Below are 27637 nucleotides of genomic sequence, written 5' to 3'. Positions count from 1 at the left end.
AGTAAAAAACTCATACTCATTATATTGACTACTTACATCATCACCAGATCCAGAGCTCTCGGTAGCGATCCCTGGAGGACCGGGGGGGCCAGGCGGCCCGGGAGGACCTGGCGGACCCCTGATTGATTCCCCCGGGGGTCCCTATAATACGAAACAATTTATCATTCTGTAAATTATACACAAATCAATGTATCTAAAATAAAATATGTACACTTCTATTGCACAAGGACATAAAAATTGATAGAATATTAATTTTGAAGGAAAAGGTATTAAGTTTAGATCTATGTTTCCTAATTAATTATAGTTAAGTTATAGTACATCGATTACTAGTAGAATAATTATTTAGCGATATCCTTTAAAATAATAATGACTAGTTGGATTCCACAGTTGTGTTATATTGGTCATTTTTTTAAATTCAATAGTACACGTCCCATAATAATACAAGATTAATAAATAATAATAATATCGTAACACTGTTGTTAGTTTGAGAGAGGTATTTTTTTTGTTTGCAAACATGGCGTTCTCAGAATGTCCGAAAAAAACTGTCGATACCTGTGGGAAAGTCGGAGCGTAACGTCGAGTACTAAAGGTGATACCAAAAAATCATCCAGAAATAATGTAGATATATCTACATGCTCCTAACATTCTATTCACAGTGTTCAGTCGACCCGTAATCTTTTTTTTTCCTACTTATGCTGATAGCCTTGAGAGGCTATTTCAGCTTCACCATAACGTGTGTAGGTGAGCTCACAGGACTCAAGCCGGAGTGTTGCTAAGACTGACCCTAGCTAGAGCGGTGCTTTGCAGAATCTACCACCGGATCGGAAACGCGAAACACTGAGAAGATCCGGCGAGAAACTCAGTGGGCTGTGTCTATGGGCTAATTCGATCGTCGAGCCCTTCGTCGCAAGCGACGGGTTCGACGAGGGCGGTGACCGGTGCTTGTGGTGCCTAAAAGCACCGCTAATGGATCGGGAGGATCCGTAATGACGTACTTTGGGCGACGTCGACTGTTTACCATTCGGTCTACAGGATCGGGTATGTAGTGTCCAGCGGCCACGACAAGAGGGTTCTCATATCAACCATAATCATAGCGCTTGCAGCTACGCCGAAATAAAGGGAGTTCATTAAATGTGGAAATAGTGGTAAGTACCCGTTAATCGTGTATACAGTGTATTTAGCCGTGATTATTAATAATGTGGCTACACTATTAACGAGGTGCAGATCGGTAAATCTACTGAAGGTTTCACGTTATTCATGCAGCAAAGTTTGGAGTGCTCGCGTCGAGTCGAGTGCACGCAAGACTGATGAAAGAGCGTCGAGTATGTTGTTGAAGCGACAGGGATTTATGTTGGTACCGAAATATACTTTTTCACACATTATTGTCGCTGTAAAGAGCGGTTAAGAAGTTTCTGGAAGTGGACGGGAGTAGCAGCGCAGTTGTTTCCCTTGTAGCGATTTGTTCATTGATGGTCAAGTGGGGACAGCAATTAGGACGGCACGACCTAACGTATGTACTTATGTCATTTTACTTTAAGAGTTTAGAATTCGAGTTCAGCTTCTTATGTGTGTTTGGGGTTCGTTTTTTTTTTTTAAATGTATTAATTCTATACAGTAAGCTGTCGTAAGACGTTCAACCGTAGTTTTGAGAAAAACAATTTCTCAGGCGGTGTATGCACAATGTTCATTGACATGTCCATGTCAATTAATCTACATTAGATCTAGTAGATCTTGAGGCACTCTTCTTCTGAGTCTTCTTGTAGTTAGGGTTAGATTTTAATAGTACATTGTGTGCCTAGGGAGAAAAGTAGGACATTTCCTCCCGCGTGTAAAATTGCCACCCGAGCCGAAGGCGTAGTAGCGCCTTCTAATATAGTTTACATCTACGAAACTTAAAGTGAATAGGTGAAAAAATGCTAACACATTACAGATATCGTCATCTGTTTAGCTTTCATAAAATTACGAAAAACGAACTGTATATCTGTATGTATGTATTTGGAAAAAACATATATTAAAATTCTTGCCCTCGGTCCTCTTTCTCCTTTATCTCCACGAAGTCTGAGAGAGTAACCTGAAAAAAAGTAGTTAATATCATTTGAATTATTATTATCTTAAATCATCGAAAGGGCTATGTTAAGCATTTCTTTATGGGATAGGGTGCGGAATACCGAAACCCGCATAAATAAGGATATAGGGACAGAGAAAGCGACTTTGTTTTATACTATGTAGTGATAAATATGTATTATCAATTAGATGACTCATTTAGGTCATTAGAATGCATAGCCCTTACCATCTAAGCCCGGAGGTGGAGGCGGAAATGGCGGTATCGTTCCATATCTCCCTGAACCCTCGCTGTCTTCCTCCTGGTCCACCTGTGTATCATGTACAGATGTAGAAGGAATACTCTTACTTGAAGTTTGCATTGAGGAACAGTAGTCTTTAAAATTGTACGCAGAAGAACGAGATTACCTATTTGAGGTTCCAGATATAATGGTATAAAAGTAGGAAATAAAATACTAAGATATATCTGCAGTTGATGTTTCTTCGGAGGTCTTTTCAAAAGGCTTAAGTATTATAACTTTAAATTCAAATCGATAAAAATAATCATGAATTTTTTTTTTTGTTTTTTTGCTTAATAATAAATATATTAGAAAATAAAGACAAAGATTTATTGTTTCAGAGAAAATATTTGAATTCACTTTATAAATGTTTCGTCAATGCAAACTTCTAGCACTGTGATGCCGTGCAACATAAACCACATTGTGAATAGCCACACTTGTAAAGTCACACTTGCTCTAGATTCCGGCTTGTAATTTGATCCAACCTGCACTACAAATATATTTAATATTCGTCCTTGTACCTTGATCCTTGATGTTATATTATATGCATTATTAAACAAAATATATATATTGAAATCATCGAGGCCTAAAGGATATGGCGCCTGGTGTACTCGTAACCACCGATGCAACTTTTTTATTTATTAATCGCTTTGATGGGTGGACGAGCTCACAGCCTATCTGGCGTTAAGTGGTTACTGGAAGCCATAAACGTGTACAACGTAAATACACCACCCACCTTGAGATATAAGTTCTAAGGTCTCAAGTACAGTTACAACGGCTGCCCCACCCTTCAAACCGTAACGCATTACTGCTTCACGGCAGAAATAGGCAGGGTGGTGGTGGTACCTATCCGTGCTGACTCACAAGAGGTCCTACCACCAGTAACAAACTAGTACCTAGCACCAGTAACTAACTATATCGGTGTTCTAATCCCGCACACTGGTACTATGTTTTGTAATTGTAATCAAATACGTACTTAGCTCACATTCGCGAATAACTTCCACGTTGTATGAAAAACATCATATAATTGAAATCAAACCAGCATAAATTATAATTTACGTAAATACTGACTATACTCTGTTGTAACTATATATGTTGTAACTACATAAGTTGCAACTATACTGAGACCTTATAACTTATATCTCGAGGTGGGTGGCGCATTTACGTTGTAGATGTCTATGGGCCCCAGTCCCCACTGAACTCCAGGAGGGGCGTGGGTTCACGTTCGTTTGTAATATTTTTAATTAAATTAGTAAAAATATTTAGTCAAAAGAAAAGTTGTCGATTTTAATAAATATTGGTTACTGTTTGTAGAAATTTCCATTTCTGTAATTTTTTTTCATTGAACGATTACATTTAGATCAAATTATCAATTGAAATTTTAATAACTAATAAATAATAAAAATATTTTTTTTATTTATATATATATTAAAAACCTGTTTGTCAGCTGATATACACAGCTGATACCACAAAAATATTGCAGTCCTAGTCTTCAAACATGAGTTGGTAAGTATAAATATTTTTAAAGCTAACAATAGCAAACAGCTGTGGCCTGCATACATATAATCTAAGTAATAATATCACGACCGTCCTCGACCACAACGGTGATTATTGACGAGAGCATCCACCATGTTCTCGCTGACGATTGATATAGCTAATCTAGCCAGAAAATATGCAGCCATATTTACAGCAAGTTATCTCTCATAGCGTAATACTGGTCTTTAAAACAATGCATATATTAGTGCATAAGCTGCAGGATATCTCTGAATTACTTTTCGGAATCAAAAGCGTTTGATAAATAAATTGGCTTGTGCCGATTCGTGGTGTATGTTTAGTATGTTATTTACACAACGGTGTCGTGCATAAAAGCGTGTCACACACATTTTTTGTTAGTCTTTTTAGTTTTGTATATAATGCATAGTCATTTTTAAAGTCATGTTAATATAGTTAATAATTGAACAATCTGTATTTTTATTTAAAACTAGCTGACCCGGCAGACTTCGTAGTGCCTCAATCGATAAATAAAACTAAACTTTTGCATAAAATAAAATTAAGACAAAGAAAAGGAATCCGTCCGACGGGGGGGGGGGGGACACATGAAAGGAAAAACAAGGTTGTTATTTTTATTTAATTCCAAGCATTTTCACATTTATCTACCTTTTAAGCCTTCTCTAGAATTCCACAAATAATTCAAAACCAAAATTAGCCAAATCGGTCCAGCTGTTCTCGAGTTTTAGCAAGACTAACGAACAGCAATTCATTTTTATATATATAGATCGAATATACCTGTAGTAAATCGTACTTTATATAAGAATATAAGTAGACGCTTTATTTATTTTTTATTTATTGATTACATGGTTGACGAGCTCACAGCCCATCTGGTGCTAAGTGGTTACCAGAGCCCATAGATATCTAATGCCACCACCCACCTTGATACATGAGTTGTAAGGTCTCAGTATTAACAGTACAACGGCTGCCCCGCCCCTCAAAGCGAAACCCATAACGGCTTCACGGCAGGGTGGTGGTACCTATCCGTGCGGACGCACAAGACGTCTTACCATCAGTAATTACGGCAATTAATTGTGGGTTTGGTTTTTATTACACGATCTAATTCCTTCACCGTGGAAGTAAATTCTGAACATTTGTGAAATACGTATTTTATTGGAAAAATTGGTACCTGCCGGCGAGATTCGAACACCGATGCGTCGCTACATACGAACGCACCGGGCGTCTTATCCTTTAGGCCACGACGACTTCAAACCTTTTCTACATTCCTAAATGTAGCTAAATACATTAATTGTAACCAAAGAAACATCATTTACATTTAAAAGGCTATAAAAGCCAATGCGAAGACCCGCTTTAAAGCAGCAATGTAAGCCATAAACGGGTCTAAGTTAGCTAGTCTTGTAAGTGCAATCGCATTGAGTGCTTCAGTGGGCTAACTCCACTTAGACTCGGCAAGTTGAGGTTTGTGGTAACTGCACTTCTATTGACTTCCGAGGTGTTTGGAACTTTGTGACTATCTAACTGTATAACTCAGATAAATATTAAACGTTACTATGAATACGTAGACGCAATTTTAATACTTTTTAATGTAGTATTTTGTACCTTTACTTTATATTGTTTGGTTGTTTAGTTTTTATTAGTTGTACTGGTTGTAGGACCTCTTGAGAGTCCGCTCACAGCCCACCTGGTGTTAAGTGGTTACTGGAGCCCATAGACATCCACAACGTAAATGCGCCACCCACCTTGAGATACAAGTTCTAACGTCTCAAGTATACCTAGTCAGGTCATAAATTCTGTCACATGTTTAATGTAAAATAATTGAAACAAGTTTATTCATTATGTAACCATTCATATACCAAAATGAACTTAACAAAACATAGATTCTTATGACACTAAAGTTTATTCAAAATGACCTCCGTGATTTTGAATACAGGCCTTCAATCTGAGTCGTCTATCGCAGCACGAACGAGGTCCATGTCAATATCGGTGGCTGCCTTAATCAAGGATGTCTTGAGTGACTCCAAATTGGGATGAAGCCTTGAGCACGCCTTTTCCTCCAAGTGTTGCCATATCTTGTAATCTAACGGATTCAAATCTGGACTGGAGGAGGGCCAGTCTTCGTGCCGGATGAAGTCGATTTCACGCGCCGCCAGCCAGTCTTGTGTGCTCTTCGCTCTATGAGCTGGCGCCGAATCTTGTTGGAATACCCAGTGCCTGTTATTGAACATGGTATGAGAAACAGGTTCCACAAGGTTCGTCAGGACTGTATTTTGATACACAACTGCATTCGTTTTTACACCTTTCTCACAAAAATGTACCTCTGTTAAGCCCCAATAAGAAACTACCAACCATACCATGAGCGAGGATGGAAAATGACCTCGTTGGACACGCGGAATACGGTTGCTCGCTTCTTCACTACTGTGTGCGTACACCTTATCATTTTGTTTGTTGTAGCTCTCTTCTACGGTAAAAATTTTTTCATCCGAAAAAAGAATTTCCCGATATTTTTTTCCCGCGTACCGCTTCAACAAAGCGCGGCATCTCTTCAGTCTCAGGTACATTAGACGAGCATTCAAACGATGTCCTGTTTTTCTTCGATATGCCCGAAGCCCTAAGTCTTCATTTAACACCCTTTTCACCGTGGTTCTGCTTAACCCCATCTAAAGGGCCAACAGTTTCTGCTTACGTTTGGGATTTCTTTGAATTCGCGCCTTCACAGCTTTTATCCCTGCTGGAGTCCTAACAGACCGAGGGCGACCACTTCTTGACCTGTCATTTACACTAGAGTCTTCATTGTATCGTTTGATGGTACGATAAACGAATCTTTTGGTTATATTAAAATTTTTCAGTATGTTAAAAATTTGAATTGGCGTGTAACCGCAACGATGCAACGCAATAACTGCAACACGGTCTTCTTTAAGCGTCCACTCCATATTTAAAAATGAGTAAAATTCTAAAAGTATACATTTTTATTTTCATGAACAATCCGAAATTCGAATTCAATAAACTTTTTTGTGGCCAGCATTCTAAAAGAAAAGTTTTTACTGTGTGACAATACTTATGACCTGACTAGTTAGTTACAACGGCTGCCCCACCCTTCAAACCGAAACGCATTACTGCTTCACGGCAGAAATAGGCAGGGTGGTGGTACCCACCCGCGCGGTCTCACAAGAAGTCCTACCACCAGTAATTACGCAAATTATAATTTTGCGGGTTTCATTTTTATTACACGATGTTATTCCTTCACCGTGGAAGTCAATCGTGAACAATTGTTAAGTAAGTAATAAAGCGATTTTAAAGTTTTCAATGTTAGCGCACGATCGTAAAGTCGTGTATTACTTCGAATTTATTGAGGCTCTTGACGACGTTAAGTGCTCAACTTTGGACACTAGAAAAGTCATTGTTCAGTTCGAAGTTACTAGATTTTTATAAGTTAACTTTACCTCGTAATTTTTATTAATGTTATTCGAGAAATTTAAAAACAATGGTATTAGTTTCGATCCCGGATAATTTTATATGGGTAACTTGTGGAGCATGGCTGACGTGTTAAAATCAGTATTTTCATGTTTCCTGTTTAAATTATGTATTTTAAGCCCGTAGTGTATGTGTGACCATTATTATATCGATTTCTTCAACAAATCTCACACAAACATTTTTAATTAAAAGGTAAGACATCCTCTTTGCAACACAATCGAGAAATCGATTTAATGTCACTAAGTTCTTTAAGATCCTACCGGATTGACGGATGAGATTAGCCAGGTAGTTAGCTAAAAGCATAGAAAATCCTGCTGAGTTGCGCCTATCTATAGAATGCCGGACACGCCCAGCAAAAGGCGATTGTAAGCTGATAATAATAGGTCTACATAAGGGCTACATTGTGAGCATTCATATTTCTAATTAACCAATTGGTAGTTTGAAGACTCTAATTAAATAGACAAATGCTTACGTTGCTAACTCGAGAAAAAAATATTTTATAAATTTGATACTTTTGTAAATAATTATAACAACTGCTATTAGTGAAAGGTTGTATTATGTTTAAATTAAATACTAATCCAGCCCGACTGGTTTTGCTGACCGATCTTAGATTTGACTTCGATCGTTACTAAACTTCACAGCCAAATCCGTCGGGCCAATCTAAAGATCTCCTGAATATTTCATTGAAATTATCCAAGCCGCTTCGGAGTCTATGGGGAATATACAACATTTGAATATGTGAACACAGATATACATCGACTAGTTTGCACGGAAGACAAACACGTTGTACTTATGCTCTTGACAATACAGCATTAAAACCTAAAGGCTAAACCACTTAAGAACGCTGAAGCGATTACTGCGAATTTTGGGATCATTCAAGGAACGGGAATGTGTTTGGTCGTCGAAAAGTCTGTTTATAGGATTATAGAAAAATAAGGTATCCGGATGTTGGCTTCCCGTCATGGTGTTTTTTTTTTATTGCTTAGATGGGTGGACGAGCTCACAGCCCAAGTGGTGTTTAATGGTTACTGAAGCCCATATACATCTACAACGTAAATGCGCCACCCACCTTGAGACATAAGTTCTTAGGTCTCGATGTAGTTACAACGGCAGAAATAGGCAGGGCGGTAGTACCTACCCGTGCGGACTCACAAGAGGTCCTACCACCAGTAAATGTGTATGTTTAGTATTAGCAAGGAGCGTCTACATTTTTAATAGAATAAGATATTACGTTTTTCAGCCTTATGGATCTATTATTTTTATGCAGTAATTGGCGAATTGGCACCTATTAGTGCGGAAACACAATTAGCTCCACCAGCAGTAAAATCTAAAGTCATCCCGGTCATTATCCGCCTTCTCATTCATTAAACAGTGCCATCTCCGATCGGAGGTTGGCAGTGGTAACTGTTTCCGCTTGAGACACTGGATATGCGAGAAGCCAATTTCTGTTCTAGTTGTGATACTGGCTTAAAGTTTTAAATCATAATTAGCATGATCTCTCAATGCCGTTACTAAGAACACTGCCTATTTGTTAGCAATACCATGTGTCAGTGTTGTATGTTTGCATATCTATATCGACCGGTGAAAGGATATTTGGTTTATGCGACATTATTGCAACTTGACAGGAGAGCCATTTAAACAAGCTCTTTAATTTTATTTGTAATAATATCGATTATATTATGTTAAAAAATATTGACATTAACGTTTGAAAAAAAAAAATTAAACTAATCTTCGCTGTGATTCAAAATCTATACAAAAGCTAAGCAAAGAGCTATACAATATCCCATCCCAATGAGATGACGATCGGAAGACATACAAACTTTAATTTGTACACAGACTAGCTATTACTAGTGACTTCTCTTGCCTTAATTTAAAAAAAAAAACCTTGCAAACATTACTTTTTTCTAGATGAAGGTTACCCCTTTTTTTTCTAAGCCTTTGATAGCGTTTATGCAAAATTAAGGATCGGTTGAGTAGTTAGACATAAAAGCGTAACAAGCATAGAAACTCACTTTTTATATTATTAGTATAGATTTATAGAACAGTTTTCAACAACAACAACTTTTCAACAAAATCCCACTAAACGTTCAATTACTACCTGTTCATAGATTTAAGAAAACTGTCAAGGAACGTTTGTGCAACAAGGCATATTATAAAGTTAAAAATTATTTACTAGATGGCACTACGTGGGAATGAGGCGTTCGCTCCTGGCCTTTTCATTTTTCATTATGATTATATATTTTTTAATTGTATTTTTTGACTTGTTTTTTCCTTTATTGTAACTATTTTTATTTAAAAAAAAAAAAAAAAATTTGAGAAAAAACAAAACAAAAAAAAGCCCGCTGAGTTTGTTTCGCCGGTTCTTCTCAGGACTGTGGCTTTTTTTGGAACCGGTGGTAGAGTTAACATTGTTATTTATATTTTGACATTCAACAAGTGTGTCATACTGACATCTAAGTTGAAATAATTGATTTTGAATTTGAATTTGAATTTGAATTTGAGTGGAAAGGCTTTAGGAATACGAACGATTTAAATACCGCGATTTAACATTGCGATTTACAAAATTAATCTGTAAGTACTTATATGAGCGACATAACTGCTCTTAAAATCTGTTTATAATTTTGATAGTTCAATCCAAATGAAACCATCATTCTCAGCGAATTGAAACATAAATCGTTGAAGGTGACAGATATTGATTCGGGGGCAAGACATCAATTCAGATCCAATTCAAGATAAATTAACTCGTTGTCAATAAACAAAGAGCTCTTCTAAAACTTTAATTACAATATCCATACTAATCTATACTAATATTATAAAGAGGATCCTTACTAAAACTCCAATAATGTAACCCAAGGTGTAACAAAATTACCTAGAATATAATTTACATTGCGTGCCCTGCGAAAACTATTGATGATAGAATAAAATAATGTACTAGTTATGCCGCAATAAGTGTTCTTTTATTTAAAAAATAAAACAACGTCAAATATTGTTGAAATTTTTGTTAAAGACCCGAGCGGAGCCAGAGCGGGCCGCTTGTCTAAAATAACAAAAATGGATACTTTTAAGATGGTTTGAAATAGTATTTTTTTCGTTTAATTTTTTATTTCCTTTTGTACAATTCACTTGGTAGTGAGTGGCTACCTTCACTCGTGGTCATGCCAGAAACCCAGCCAAAGCCACTGCCTACCTTTGAGTACTCTTCCGAAGCCTCGTTTGAAGAAGGACATTTCAAAGCAATTACATACCATTCTCTCCAAGCCTCGTTTGAAGAAGGACATTTAATTTTCATAACGCTCAGAGTATGTCATTGTAAAATTAAGACATATTTTTAGAAAGACGCACTTCTGTTGACACTAATTAGCGAAATGCATAATGTGTTTACTGGTGGTTACTTGTGGTAGGATATCTTGTGAGTTCGTACGGGTAGGTATTTCCTGTTTATTCCTGCCATGATGAAGCATTGTGCTTGAACGGTGGGGCAGCCGCTATTAAGGCTTAGACTTTACGTTTTAAAGTGGGTGACGACACTCATGTCGATAGAGTCCAGTATCCACATAACACTAAGTGGGCCGTGAGCTCGCCCGCGTTCAAAAATGTGTTTGAAACAGGCAATGTACTTTTTAATTACTTAAATACAGCCTCGAAAACCGATTTCTTAGATATTTTCATCCGATTATGATGAACTTTAATGATTTCAACTCAACCTCTTCGTCCTCTTTTAAAATTAGTTCCAGCACCGGTTCCATTATTAAACTGCTGAATGCTATTAATACAAATTTAGTAAAACAAAGGCTTTACATTGTAACCAGGATTTAGACTATATAGGAATACAATCAGACTAGTAGTGTGTAAGTTAAACATCGATAAATTTAAAATTGAAGGTTAGGAATTTTCAAAATGGAAAAAGCTAGGCAGTTTTTTTTTAAATAAAGAAGTATTGACAGCTGTAGATAGGATACAACAAATACGTTGTTCGTTGTTTGGCCTTATCAAGTTCATTCGAAGATTTTGTGGACTGGCTTATCAGGATTAGGAATCTTAGGTCTTGATTAAATGAATTTAGATAAGATTTGATGGCAGTTTTAATATAGATAACAGGTTACTATACTGATATAAACGGACGATAAGGAAACAGAATAGGTAGTTTGAGGGTTGCTTGTTTGGAGAAGTTCAGCAGTTAATGGCGGCGCGTTGGATTAGTTTTTCACCAACACCGAACCTACTGGCCAAGCAACCCACTGCTCGTAAATGAGGGAGGCACCCGTTAGTTCTGTATGTACTTCCTCTGTTCCTAACGGTAAGAAGGACAGGGTTGCTGCCGCGGCAGTGTCGTGCCATCACGTTCAAGGCCATTTGAAAGCGTAGGCATAAGTCTGGCGATTTCTGATCGTGAAGAAGTCATACACTGCTTATATCTGAGCAAGGCTAACACACAAAGCCCAATATACATATAGTAAGAGTGATTTACATTGTGCTGCTATTTTGAACGATGTTAACATTCACCAGGTTGCTAGTAGAAGCGTATTTAAGTTGCGGTTAGTGTGTTATTTAAAAAAAAAATCTTTGTAATCACCAAGAAGTTGTCAATATCGATTTCGTCTCCTTCGCCGCTTTTATCTATTTCCTGTTGAATATTCGAAAAAAATATGCTTTATCTGTGGTTTAAGTTCATTGACTTGGTCCTTGAATTGGTTGTTTATTATTATATACTGAGTAGATAGGTGAGAATTATATTTGAAAACAAAAAAAAAAAATATTGAAAATCGATGAAAATTATATTAAATATAATTTAATTCGTTAATTTGGAATTGCACAAAATATTGTTTTAAATTTTAAACGTCTTATTCTGGATTACTTAGAGCATCTGCTCTAGATAGATGAATTTCCAATTTCAATTTTATTATGATCACATTTATGATTAGTCTCTACTTTAGCCTAATATTAAATGAAAAACAAACAAAAAATCGATTTGTTTGAATTTAATTTCACGTGTCGAGGAATTCTTAATAGCGATTAGAGGATTAAAAAAATAATCTTGGACGTTTTGTTCAATTCAATGCTTAAGTAAATTGTCGAGATAAATCTGTACAAATATTTAAATTTTACATACCTCGAAAGTGTTGACACATTGCACCTCGGCCTGTGACGGCGATCCGTATAGCTTCAGCTCTTGAAACGCGCCCTGCACCACAACGAAGATCAACAAACCACGGACGGACATGTTCATGCAAATCTCGCTCTTAACTCACATAGACATATAGGTGATTTTATTTTACATAAAGCGAAATTTCGACTGACGTTTTATGAAGGACACTTCGAACATTTGAAATTCGAACTTAATGTTCGACGAATAGAAAGGCAATGGTGATTCGATTATTCGAGTATTCGAATTATATCGATTGGTTTTGTAATCGACTCATGTAGCAGCTCTTTCAATTGGCGAATTCTGAACTAACATACATCACTGGAATAACATTTTTTATCAACAAAATTCCCGTCTTATTGTGATGCGGATATGATACGTTTTTATATGCACAATATAAATGGCAGATATAAGTTATTCTGCTATTATATAATAAAGTAAAATTCAAGTAAAAAAGTAAAGTGCGTTGCCCTTTTAAAAACCGGAATAAGGACGCATGCGTACGCGCTAACCGAACGGATCCGCACGTAGCACTAAATTTAAAACGAACATCTACTAAGGGAATCGATTAACAACCAACGAGTACAGGTCCTGATTTCTTTGCTTAAATCTATGCAACCAAGTTTCAATTTAACTGGTCGTATGCTTAATAACATCCAATATCCAGAAACCTACGTAAAGATTCATGTTATAAGTAGAGCCAGTTCATTGTAAAATGGACGGTGTCAAAGTCAGAAATTCTGTATAAGCTTGCTCAATTTTCTAGACAGATGGTTTTGACAAGTGACGTGAGTTCATATTATAGTGGTCATTAAATTATGGTAAAATAAGCCCAGTCAATTTCTCTTGACCCACGTCAGTTTAACATTGTCACATTTCTGTTGATAAATCTGTAGATAATTAATAAATAAAAAAGTATTATTGGGGTACTTTTAAATCAACCAAATAGCAGTCCAGTTGAGTTATCGATAACGTTTTGCGATTATTTTAGTATTTAAATGAATAGATGATCTCGGCTCGGATCTATTATTAATTGGTCACCGAAAGTGATTGTCTCCACGACGTCACAGCGGCAAATCTTGGGATTTATGTTTGAAGTTCCCATTGCATTATGCAACTGCTGATTTACTTGATTTACTTTATTGCTTAGATCGGTAGATGACTTCACTACCCATGCGGTGTTAAGTGGCTACTGGAGCTCATGGGCATCAACAACGTACATGCCGCAGATCCGTGAGACATGAGTTTAAATCTCATTTTTACAGTAAAATGCCTTATCCTTCAAACCAGCTTCACGGCAGAAATAGGCTGAGTGGTGGTGCATACCAGTGCAGGCTCAAAAGACTCCATACCACCAGTATTAAGCGTGTTGAAAAAGAGCAAGCACAGTTGATTAGAGCTTATAAGCGGAATTGGGGCAAGCCTTTGTACAAACGCAATTCGCGGGAACAAAATCTAATTACGTCTCTGTCACTCTCGAGACGAGTCTAGGAATGTAATTTAGTTCTCTGACGCCAACAAATGACTAGAATAAGGAAATTACGTCTTCGTGTCTTTACGAAATATGTTTTTTCCTATTCTAGTCTATTCTCAGATTGAGTCATGGAAACCGCCTTGAAACCGGCTTTATTGAATACCTCACGGCTGAAATAGGCCGAAATACGAAAGTGTATATGAAAGAGTTTATTAACCCGTTGCTAAGTTGGATATGAACTACGTGAATACTGCCACCCATAATTTTTTTGTTGTTTATATGGTTGGACGAGCTCACAGCCTACCTGGTGTTAAGTGGTTACTGGATCCCTAGACATCTACAACGTAAATGTGCCCCCCACCTTAAGATATAAGTTCTAAGATCTCAGTATAATTACGACTTCAAACCGAAACGCATTAATTCTTCACGGCAGAAACAGGCAGGGCGGTGGTACCCACCCGCGCGGACTCACAAGAGGTCCTACCACCAGTTAGCTCTAAGTATAGCTATAAGTAACAATTGGATACTTTTTTATTGCTATTGGAGCCGGATCGACAATAAGTAGTACCTTACGGATCCATCAGATCCAATAACCGCATTAGACGCCTTCCGATCTAACAGCAAGAGTAGAGACCCCAGTAACCGTACTCGTCGAATCCGGCAAAGAGTTCGACGTGCAACCTAACCTAAGCATCAGCCCGTTGAGTTTCCCACCGGATCTTCTTAGCGGGTCGCGATTTCGATCCGGTAGTACATTCATTCGCGAAGCAGCTACCTACTCTTGAGTTTTTAGGTCTCCCTTGTAGGCGCTCGGGTAGTTGTTAGCAAATCTCTTCTGGCTGAGCCTTTGCTCGCCCACCTGTCTCTGTGAAACTGGAAAGGCCTCTGGGCTACCAGTAAACCATCGATCATAAAAAAAGTAGTATTAGTTGAATTTGTTATTTAAAATTGTGGTACTATCGTTTCAGATAAATATTAAATTAATATTTTTTAATCAACATTTCTATAATATATATTCATCGTCACTGATAACTGTACAAAGATTCAATTCAATCAGACTTTATTTGCATTACACGTAATGTAACGTAGTAAAACAGCATCCGTAGTGTAGGAATTTCGCTTTTAAATACAAGTTGAAAATGCTCATTTTACATTGTGGTTTTACGAAATATACACTTTACTAAAATGTCAAAAGAGTTTATGTTTAACTTAGCAACCGAATTTAAATTGGTACCTACTAAAAGGTTCTTGTTCTTTCTTCTACAATCACTATCCCCTTACATTGATATAATCAAATGTTTCGTAATATTGATATATCGTTAACAAATGTTCACGATTGACTTCCACGGTGAAGGAATAACGTCGTATAATAAAAATCAAACCCGCAAAATTATAATTTGCGTAATTACTGGTGGTAGAATCCCTTGTGAGTCCGCACGGGTAGGTACCACCACCCTGCCTATTTCTACCGTGAAGCAGTAATGCATTTCGGTTTGAAGGGTGGGGCAGTCGTTGTAATACTGAGACCTCAGAACTTATATCTCAAGGTGGGAGGCGCATTTACGTTGTAGATGTCTATGGGCTCCAATAACCACTTAACACCAGGTGGGCTGTGAGCTCGTCCAACCACCAAAGCAATAAATAAATAAAAAATTAGGTATAAAAGTTTTGTTGCTATTCATTTGTGTACGTAACATAGCCCTAAAATATAACAAGTACTTAGTGTAGGTACATAATATAACCCATAACCCTATCCTTGTGTTAATTAACCTTACAGCGTCACGTTGACGTAGCCTTCACAAAGATCTACAGATATAAATGAAAATTAATGCAAATTTACCAAAGACCATGATTTATTTGAAGGCTAAATGGATTTTAGAGTCATCGGATACACCACATCACAAAGGCTAATGTGAAATACTGGTCAAATAAATCGTGACCCGAAATCCATTGCGCGTTTTAAAGTTCTATACTGAATTTTGTGAAATACGCGGAGAGCTTGCAACTGTGTTTTTGTATATAGATAATTTTAAAATTAATGTTATATTGCTATTCATTTTTATTAGCCTTAAAATATACGTAAAATTGCTGTTTTTCAATTCTGTCTACAGTAATAATCGACGATACTGATGTGGCATTAATTAGAAACTGTAAATTAGCTTTATGCAATAACTTTAGATTAGATTATAATGTATTCGTTATTACACGACTTTACTAGAACTTTCTTTGGGTGAATCTTATCACTCTCATGTAATAATCCTCATAAATTTTCAGTGTCATTGAATTCATTTAAAACTTATTAATATGCTTATTAGAATTAGGATCATTCGAATAACTTATCTATTTGTGTATTGTTTTTGTATTATTTTTATATTTATTATTTTAAATAACAATAACCGGCTCATGAAACTTAATTATTTTTTTGATTACATTTCATAATTTATTTTCTCAATTAAATTTTGTCTTTGAGCTAAATTAATTTTTTTGGAATTGCTTGTCATGGCAACGTATTACAGTGTATTAATTAATTACAATTAAATATAATTCAATTACGGTTCATATTTAGAAACGTAATGAGTAATACATTTTATTGGTATCTTCATTAAATGAATTAATTAATAAACAAAACATGTTAGCAGCTTTCGCCGATGCGTGTTCTTCGAAGCTTAGAAGTTTCAAGTTTCTTAAAGGAGTTTAATGATGGTGCCATAACAAAATTTCCCGGAAGCTTATTCCTGACGCGCACAACTTGAGAAGGTAATGCTTTCTTGGATATTTATACAAAACAGAATATAGCCTTTACATAAATGTTCAAGAAAATTTAAATAACTTATCAATAGACTTATACTGGTGAATCAAAACTCGACCTCACGGCGCGGACTAAACTTAATAGAGGCTACTTTTTATGATTAGTTTGGTAAGACCACGGCTAAGGAGACGTTTACAGGGTTTTAAAATTAGCTTAAATTGTTTATCGGATGCAAAACTACAGTGTGAATACAGTCGACTGCCTTAATACATTTAGTCGAAATCCGCTATGTTAGGATAAAGACTGTTCCATCCTTGTACAACGAATTTATTGTTTCACAGCAAAAAGGACCCTGGTTATTAGGAGATATTTATGTTTGCATTCGGAATTTTCCAACCACTAGTATAGTATTTATTGCGTTTTCTCAATTAGTAGATATAGTAATTATTATATAAAAACAGACGGTAGTTAGAAAAATCTTCAAATGTCGACGAACAACACCTTAGTCGTTCGTGACCACGAAAATTGTGAATTATTTGAAATGTTAGAAATAATATATGTCGGCGCAAATATGACTATTTACCTACTGATCATCAACTAATTACTCTGTGATAAGAAATTAATGTTAAACAGTTCCTTTTATTGTAATTTCAATACTTTAAAACATGTTTGAAAAACGTGTAAACCCGCTCACGTGTTTGAAAAACGTGTAAACACGCTCACGTGTTTAAAACGTGTCAACACGCTCACGGGTACGAAGCCCCATAAATACGGCCGTGCTGTCTAGCACCGATTGATTCATGTCCGAGCCGTTGTACTGTACGGATATCTCTGTAACGTTGTTATGCTTCTCATGCAATATACGAAGTTCTCGTGAAGTTCTCGTGAAGTTTTGTTTCGGAAACCTAAACATGAGTCATTCGTCAACAAATTAATGACCGTGACGTCGCAAGGCTGACGTTCACACTTTTTACAAACATTACGGACGTCCCTACTCCGTCATCAGAAGCGGGATCACACGCCGCCTCCGCTCAGCAACAACCTGGTGACCAGATAACCGTATCGGCGGATAATGACTACCCTCCAGCATCAGCCGATAAGCCTGTACCGTCTGCTTCACAAATCAGCATGGTCGAGCGACGGAATCACCAATCAACTGATCAATGAATACAAAAGATAAGTTTTTATTTTTGATTACTAAAATTTCACCATGAAATTCATCTGAAGACCATGATATCCTTACACAACGAACAACACCTTACACATTCTTATCCCACCTTCAATAAATCTACGAGAACCTCCGAGAAATCTACGAGAACCTCCGAGAAATCTACGAAAACCTCCGAGAACCCTACAATAAAATCGCATTAATAGTCTCAAACTTACATAGTTACAAGTAACGCAAGTATAACAGATGCGCTACTCAGAGAAACTTTTTATTCCTGCAGATCAATGGGAATCCAAGAAAACCTACGAGAATCAACGAGGCTAGTGCAGAGCGTGCACCGCCCAAGTGGGATCACATGCCGCCTCCGCTGAGCAACAACCTGGAGACGGAATCAACAATCAACTGATCAATGAATACAAAAGATAAGTTTTTATTTTTGATTACTAAAATTTCACCACAAAATTCATCTGAAGACCATGATATCCTTACACAACGAACAACACCTTACACATTCTTATCACACCTTCAATAAATCTACGAGAACCTCCGAGAAATCTACGAGAACCTCCGAGAAATCTACGAGAACCTCCGAGAAATCTACGAGAACCTCCGAGAAATCTACGAAAACCTCAGAGAACCCTACAATAAAATCGCATTAATAGTCTCAAACTTACATAGTTACAAGTAACGCAAGTATAACAGATGCGCTACTCAGAGAAACTTTTTATTCCTGCAGATCAATGGGAATCAAAGAACCTACGAGAATCAACGAGGCTAGTGCAGAGCGTGCACCGCCCAAGTGGGATCACATGCCGCCTCCGCTGAGCAACAACCTGGAGACCAGATAACCGTATCGGTGGAAGAAGACTACCCACCAGCATCAGCCGATGAACCTCTACCATCTACTTCACAAACCAGGATGGTCGAACAACAAAATCAACAATCTGCATAAGGATAAGTTTTTATTTTTGATTAATAAAATTACGCCACCACATGAGTACCACAGTGTACGCCACCACATGAGTACCACAGTGTACGCCACCACATGAGTACCACAGTGTACGCCACCACATGAGTACCACAGTGTACGCCACCACATGAGTACCACAGTGTACGCCCACTACATGAGTACCACAGTGTACGTCCACTACATAAGTACCACAGTGTACGTCCACTACATAAGTACCACAGTGTACGTCACAATATAAAACTACACAAAATAAGTTACTTTCAAAGTAACATAAAAAGGTACACAGATACCAATCTCAGAAACAGACATTCCATTTTTTCAGATGGACTCCAAGAACTCTCTGGTGATACACCATACATGGGCGGCTGGTGCAGAGCGCGCACCGCCTGTCAGTATGGCCGTGTCGGCGCAAATATGACTATTTACCTACTGATCATCAACTAATTACTCTGTGATAAGAAATTAATGTTAAACAGTTCCTTTTATTGTAATTTCAATACTTTAAAACATGTTTGAAAAACGTGTAAACCCGCTCACGTGTTTGAAAAACGTGTAAACACGCTCACGTGTTTAAAACGTGTCAACACGCTCACGGGTACGAAGCCCCATAAATACGGCCGTGCTGTCTAGCACCGATTGATTCATGTCCGAGCCGTTGTACTGTACGGATATCTCTGTAACGTTGTTATGCTTCTCATGCAATATACGAAGTTCTCGTGAAGTTCTCGTGAAGTTTTGTTTCGGAAACCTAAACATGAGTCATTCGTCAACAAATTAATGACCGTGACGTCGCAAGGCTGACGTTCACACTTTTTACAAACATTACGGACGTCCCTACTCCGTCATATAATATAAAAACGAAAAAGATTAAATCGAAAAATTAGTTTTTAACACTAGTATATGTATGTATGTATGTCGTATCACTCTTGTCAGAGCGGTCGTGGTCGTCATCCAGTATCATTGGTGTGGGCAGATGTTATAGTGTGTTAGTACCTACTTATAAAATAGAGAGTAATGGAAGCACTCACACACCCGTTCTGATTAATAAATATAATAAATATTGTAATCATATCACACAGATCTACTGGCAAAATATTATTTGAAAGTTATGTAGTAAATAAATAAAATCGTTCAGGTCGTTTCAAAGAAACAAGATAATGAGCCTCAAACTGCCAGGCTATTCCCCTAAGACCCCATTAAAGGCTCAAAGGACCGTTCGATTTTCTCAACGACCGGTAATTTTACTAACAGTTTTGTAGTTTTCTTCGCACTCACCCTTCGAAATTGGGTGCAAATTGTTACAGCTTGTATGATAAGGCGGTGTAACGATGTGTGATAACGGAGAACCCTCGGCATTTGTTCTTTTATGGGCTTAAGAAGGAGCTTTGGATTTCAAATTTACAACGTTTTGCTTCTCCAGGCTAGATTGTTTGCTAGGCAGGTATATAACAATGTTGAAGGAGTAGTCAGTTTTTAATTAGAACATAATTAGAAGAAATCAATTGTTTTTTTTTTATTGCTTGTAAGGGTGGACGAGCTCACATGCCACCTGGTGTTAAGTGGTTACTAGAGCCCATAGACATCTACAACGTAAATGCGCTACACACTTTGAGATATAAGTTCTAAGGTCTCAGTATAGTTACAACGGCCACCCCACCCTTCGAACCGAAACGCATTACTGCTTCACGGCAGAAATAGGCAGGGTGGTGCGGACTCACAAGAGATCCTACTACCAGTAAAAACCAGTAACGAGCTGGTTAAAACTGTCTGTAACTAGCTCCAAGTTAATTCCGAGTAATTGGAAGAGTGCTTTGAATTTTTTTTTCAGATGATCCTGTCATCTCGTTTTTAGCATCGCACCATCCTTTACCTGAGCACATTCCATCCAAACTATCTAAAACGACGTTTATTGTTAGTGTATTGCTCACCGGATCTTCTCAGTGGGTAGCGTTTCCGATCCGGCGCTAGATTCTGCGAAGCACTGCTCTTGCTAGAGCCAGTGTTAGCAACACCTCCGGTTTGAGCCCCGAGAGCTCATCTACACGCTAGGGTGCCGCTGATATAGCCTCTTAAGGCTATCAGAACAGGTAGGAAAAAAAACCGTAATCGATATTGTATGTATTAAAAATAACTCCTCTCCACTATCAAAGCTTGTTGTCGGGATGACTTAAATGAAAACCAGGATTTGCCAGCAGAGCTCATCTTGGTGATATATTTGGTATTCAAAATTTGGCTGTAATTGTTCTTATATTCTGCGTTTCCAGCTTCCGTTGCATGTGGAACTTATATAATTATAGAATTATAATATATTTCATAGACCCGCAGATAATAATAGTATTATCTCGGTTATATAAGTAACTGAGAAATCGATGGTAATACTATTATTATCTCGGTCATATAAGTAACTGAAAAATCGATGGTGCGGGCCTATGCCAAGTGATGGGAATGATCGTTTGAAAGATATGATGAGTTTTTTCCTACTTTTGCTGATAGCCTTGAGAAGCTATATCAGCTTCACCCTAACGTATATGTGAGTTCACGGCACTCAAACCAGAGTGTTGCTAACACTGGCCTAGCAAGAGCAGTATTTCGCAGAATGTACCACCGTATCGGAAACGCGACCCACTGAGAAGATCCGGCGAGAAACTCAGTGCGCTGTGTCTCTGGGTTAATTCGCTCAACGAGTCCTTCGTCGCAAGCGACGGGTTCGACGAGGACGGAGACCGGATATCATAAGTATTTGCCGGTCGTTATTTCCATTACTTGGAACGATGTTGTAGGACTCAGATTGTAAGTGGATTTTTTTATTGCTTATTTATTATAATTATTTCAGTCAATTCAGCATAAAACCTTATTAAGAAATTAAAGCAAAATCAGTTTTAATCCAATTTCGAGGACATGCGAATGCTATTAGTTTTATAGTTCGAAGATTCAGCAGTAACTCGGAAACAGGCTAGTATAAGCAGAGCTGTGTTTCTGCTTGCAACTCCAATACCATGAAGTTCAAGATAACCTGGGTCGAGCAGTGAAGTACTATTGAAAGAGTTATAACCCTCACATACAGAACTCGTTAGATTTAAGATGATCCAGTAATTTAATTTGTTATTTTATAGTTTCAATTTAATTTGTCTCCACTACTCAATAGTATACAGTATACAGGGTATGTTTTTTTGTTCAGTTACTGAAATCAAACATAAATATAGGGAGGATGCGATTCTTGGTATTGCGATAAAAAAAGTCGAGCATTTTTTCTAATATTTTTCGAATTGCACTATCAAAACCACATTTGGAAATTCGATTTTATGTTATTCAATATTTGTTTCTGAATAAAGGTTTATTATTATTGGTAACCGTATATAGCTTTCCCATAATTAAAACATCTAGTTTATTTCCGTTAAGCCACAGGGTACGGCCTCAAGAGCCCATATCCTTTCATATTTAATTCATTATGCAGCTGTTGGTGAATATCTTTGCCCACACCTTACTGTAATGCATTTTCAAATAATCTAATATTTTTTTTGGTGCAACATCCTGTTTAATCTCGAAAACGATGCACATTTATACTCCCACTGTATCAAGAAAGCAATGAGGGATTATGATAATTTTATTGATTAAAAACTCAGTACCTTTTCCTTCAACTCAAACATAATGAAAAATCATCATTACACAGGTTCTACTACAGAAAACGTATCAGATAGATCTACGAATTTTCTTGCTTCATTCACAATATCGAGGGGTGACAGGTTGTTTGGTTGCGACATTATGCAACATTACAGCTTTTAAAATTTGGAAAAAATATCATAACAAAAAAAAACTTCTCAGCTATTTGAATGGGATAAGCTTAATTGACGTTCAATTAAAAAAATAGAATTGTTGATGCTAATACCAAATAAAACGCACCTTTAATTACAGAGATAAATGTCGCGTAACAAGCGAAATGACGCTTAAACCAAATAGCCCCTCAACCTGCGATATCATATAAAGTTTTTATACGTAACGTAAACTAAATATCCAATTACTTGTGGTTAAGCGTAAATTATATTGTACAACTATTTTAAATGTGGACTTAAAAATATCGTCACACTTAGAACAAGCTTATTGTTGATAATGTCGCGTTTGACAATACTACGATACAATACCCAGTGATAAATAGTAGAAGTATTAATATCTAGATCTAGAGTCTAGCTTGGTAATGTTTTCTCTCTGAATAAGCTCACGACTTTAAATAGAATTATTAAAAATACGAAAAAGACGTGTCTATATTTAAATGACACATTAACATGAATTAATTACTACTCACTCCGTATACAACCTGCGTTCCTGTTTTCCACTGGTATTTCTCGGCTGTACCCGCTTGTGGTTCAATTTTGGTCTCGAAAAATCGCAAAGTCGACATCACGGCCAACGTAACACCGCACAGCACTAATAATAGCACCCCGAGCACACAGCACTTCGATTTCCTTGACACTACCATCGCCATTTTATCAAGTCACAGAACTCTTTTGAGAAATAAGTTTAAAAAAAAAACAATTTTTATACAGATCCACACAACTCACTCGCGTTTTTTTATTTAATTTTTATAGTTGAATTATTTTATATATTTCGTACGGTAATCCACCAACTTTGAAGAATCTTTAATAAATAGCCTATAAACCATTTCCAACTATGAAGCAATACTATTGAATCGATCAAAAAATAACTGTATTGAGTTCTACCTAAAGCTTCAATTTATTGTGTTAAAAAAATCAAATTTGTTTGTATTTAACGTTTGCCGAATATACATAAGTATAATAATATCTTTATTATAATGGGAAAAGCAATGGGTAAATTACGTAATCTTTATTAAGTGTTATTCTATGAAGACTGTCATATTAAGACGGGAGACAGAATTAAATCTAAGTATGTATATTAATCTAAATTGAATTTGGAATACGAAACGCCGCGCTGTAATGCCAGTAATGCCAGTGTAATGCCAAAGTTATTTTGTACCTGGAAAGGGAATACGGAATACGACGCCTCTTACAACGAGATTTACTATGAATCTCTGATCAGACTCTATTAGTCCGTATTTTACGAGAACGAGTTTTCAAATAGCTGAAAATCTCTAACTACTGAATTGAAAAAAAAAAGATATTTAATATGAATTAAAATGGTTTCGTCGGAAACCTCAAATAATTACAACTTTTTATTGTAATTTTTCCAGGTAAATTGTTTTTATTTGTCAATATTTGTATGATGGTGAGATGAATAAAAGAGATTTTAGTTGAAGCAACCTTCTAACTACGGGAGATGTAGATATAATAACATTGTCAACTGTGAAGTTGATTCATTATTTTTCGAAGCGCCTGTCAATATCTAATAGTGTTATTGATTGTTAGCTATAAACTATTAGATAAAGTTGAGGAGTTTGAATTTGACTTTTCGTTTTTCAGTATTCAAATTTAGCTGAAAGGTATTAAATTTTCATCAATTATGTATGTTTGTTATTTTTTATTCTTCATTTTAATATCGAATAAATAAATGTGCAAAATTTCGTGGTCTCGTAAGGACAATTTAGTTGTTAGGCTTTTTTATTTTACTGAATTAAACAACACTTATTTTAAAATAAATTATTATTAAATATCGAAACTGAATTCTATAATAAATTTCAATTTTTGAAATTATTTCTATACAAACAGTCGTGAGCATATTAATATGATAGTTACCTATCAACAAATGTCTCAAAATAATTATAAAAAAAATAATTAAAACGGTAAACGTGAATTTCAAACAATACTAAATACTATTGCTTAGTTAGAAATTACGAATCGATGTAGCGATGTCAAAAAAACACACACACAAACACAGACAAAATCCGTTAACTGATTTATGATCACTATTGCACACAAGTACAGCTACCGCGGAACACGAGTGGAATGCCTTCCACAAACCCCGACTTTCCTTTAACTGTGAAGCTGGGCCATCCTCTGTATCAAGTCGATATTGTTGGCGACGTCTAGTCTACGGGTTTGACCTCCAAGCCTACTTACCGACTGCTCGGATGTAGGAGATAGAGATATTTTTTATTCTTACTTACTTATCTACTTGTAGTATCGATTTTGTTACTGTGTATATATATATATATATAACTATATATTCTATAGTGTCACAATGTTAGTTACCATACTCCTCTGAAACGGTTTGACCGATTTTTATGAAATTTTATATTCAGGTCTGAGAATCGGGTACCATCTATTTTTCGTACCCCTGAGTGATAAGGGTTATACCACCCGTAACATGAAGTTTTTATTTTTTGGACTATTTTTTTTATTATAATGAAGGATTATGTGGTCGAATGAGGTTTTGTTATTTTTATATTCCCTCATCGTTCACAGCACTACATGCCTATTTCACTCATTTACCACAACCTTACACACTTACAATAAGTTAGTTTTTTTTTTCACAATAGAAATTCGACATGTTTTTCTTAAATTTCTACAGGTTACTTGAATAGCTAGAGCATTATTATCTTATATATAAATATTATATTATATATATGCTTTGGTTCGACTAGGTTTAAGACAGTCCCGAGATTCCAGTCTACGAAGAGCGACTTCGCTGAAGAATTAGTATCAACTGAAGACTGTTACACAGAGGTCAAGAGGCAAAATCAAAGCGGCTGAACTTAATAATTCAGGACGACAATTACATAAGCAATACAAAAAAAAACATACAGATTGTTGTCTATCACTCGATACTAATCACTAGATATACCGGATCTTGCCAGGGCCAGTGTTAGCAACACTCCCGGTTTGAGTCCCGTGAGCTCACTTACTCGCTCGGTTACGCTGACATAGTCCCTCAAAGTTATCATCAGCAAAGGTAGAAAAAAAAAACTAGATATACTAGCTTAGATTAAACTTAAGATAACCGGCTACTAAATCAGAGTCAGTTAAGTTAAAGTAGGGAAATCGTTTTGTACCATGGTGCTTAAAAATTCCATTCATTATTACTAAAGCTCGGTACGTAAAAATCCATTGCAATCGAAAACCAATCAGCTGTTTTGTTGACATGTCGCCATTTTTTTATGACGCTTTCAGAATTATCTATATATTAATACGTGAAGCAAAAACTTTGTATCCCTTTTTACGAAAATTGCGCGGACGGAGGAGTGTGAAATTTTCCACACTTATTGATAATATAGAGACTAGAGAGAGATAAGAGAGACACACTTATAAATATAGAGAAGAAGTGCACAATGCATATTTTTTTTTTAAATAATGCATAAAAGATACATTAAATCAATAAAGAAAACATTACACACACTACATACCATGTATTTGACGCACACACGCATGCATACTATTTATTGTCAAACTTTTGTTCTTGACGTCTGTGGTCAAATTGAGAATAGATTAAATATTGTTTGTCTATATTAATATTTTTTTATAGTGTAGTCTTGGCGAAATTTGTGATTATAGAAGTATAAAATACAATCATAATAGTGTACAAACTTACAATTCCGATTAATTATAGTTGAATTTCGACTACTGCGGGACCTTTAGTAATAATAAAAAAACTTATATACTAAGAGAACATACCGCGTATTAGTCAAATCGTTTTCCGTTCGATTCTCACCCCGTAACCGAAATGTAGACGTAACGTCTACGTACATAACTGTCTGGTCAATACTCCCGGCGTCTGTCTGTCTGAAGGAACTGATTATGTCACTGCGGAGAACGCGTGCCAGATTCGCCGGATTGTTCTGAGTAAGTACGTCTTTGAATTTAACTATGGAGTTGCGTTGAGAATTATCATTATGTTATTATAATATAGATTAATGATGAAATAATTAAAAATACTTAGGCTTAGGCTTAGACTTGCATTTTTATTGTCACTTCGTCGTTAGATGAAAACCCAAGTCAAACAAGCTCTCAGAGCTCGAGATAGGTGCTACTATTCGTTCTATGTTTACAGAGTAAAATCTGTACGGAATGCTAATGGCCAAATCTAATAGTCTTCTAAGACTATCGGTGGTTGTGGATTTATTGCGAACTGGAGATTGAAAACTTTAAATTTTTAGAACTCTTTTCAAAATCCCTAAAACCTTAGAAAAGTTATTTAGCCAAACGTCTAATAGATTAGGTACGTTAATATTAGATGCATTCGTTAGTATCCATTTACCAATTCGCTATTTCAGCTGATATCTTGAAAACTATCAATTATTTCACACTACATTCTGGATTCAACAAACACTGAAATTACAGTCTACGTGTGAAGATGTATTAGCCAGTAAAGTATCATTCGTTAGAACGTAAACAACATGTACCCGCAAATTACTTCAACGATTAAAGATCTTTGCACAGCTTTTTGTATTTTTTGTGGATGTATGAAATTATTACCAGCTAATAAGTGGGTAAATATTGAAGCTTGGTCCCGAAAAATTTCAATATCATATGGTATCTCGATCATAGGCTTTTTACGAAAATTGCGCGGACGGAGGAGTATGAAACTTCTCACACTTATAGATAGAGAAGGAGTGCAGAATGTTATTTTTTTTTATAAGTATGCTTAAAAAAAAATTACACACACTACCGTGTATTTAACATGACACACACATACATATACTCGTACGTATACTCTTTGTTTATTGTCAAAGTTTTGTTATTGTTTAAAATTTGTCAAGTCGCAAAAAGATTAATATTGATTCTCTTTAATAATATTTGTCTATAGTGTAGTCTTAGTCTTTGACAATACAACTACAATAATGTTCAAACTTATAATTTCAATTAATTATTGTCGAATTTCGGCTACTGGGGCACCATTCGTTAAGAT

General features: G+C 36.3%; 1 protein-coding gene across 8 annotated transcripts in view; it reads right to left on the bottom strand.

Annotated features, from left to right (window-relative positions):
* Mp (collagen XV/XVIII-type protein multiplexin) overlaps positions 1-27637 on the bottom strand; it is a 225495-nt gene that overhangs the window by 39825 nt on the left and 158033 nt on the right. For 7 of the 8 annotated variants that reach the window (XM_089731118.1, XM_089731120.1, XM_089731119.1 and 4 more), the window contains exons 5-9: positions 12430-12501; positions 11893-11943; positions 2291-2372; positions 2025-2071; positions 37-141 (exon numbers count right to left, since the gene is read on the bottom strand). In XM_089731118.1, coding sequence (XP_089587244.1) covers positions 37-141; positions 2025-2071; positions 2291-2372; positions 11893-11943; positions 12430-12501 — 357 coding nt within the window. The remainder of the gene's footprint in view (positions 1-36; positions 142-2024; positions 2072-2290; positions 2373-11892; positions 11944-12429; positions 12502-27637) is intronic. The other variant, XM_089731123.1, reaches the window with a different exon arrangement.

The sequence above is a fragment of the Bombyx mandarina genome, chromosome 11 (assembly GCF_030267445.1).
Source record: "Bombyx mandarina strain Sakado chromosome 11, ASM3026744v2".
NCBI lineage: Eukaryota > Metazoa > Arthropoda > Insecta > Lepidoptera > Bombycidae > Bombyx > Bombyx mandarina.
This window is presented reverse-complemented; position numbering and strand designations above follow the sequence as displayed.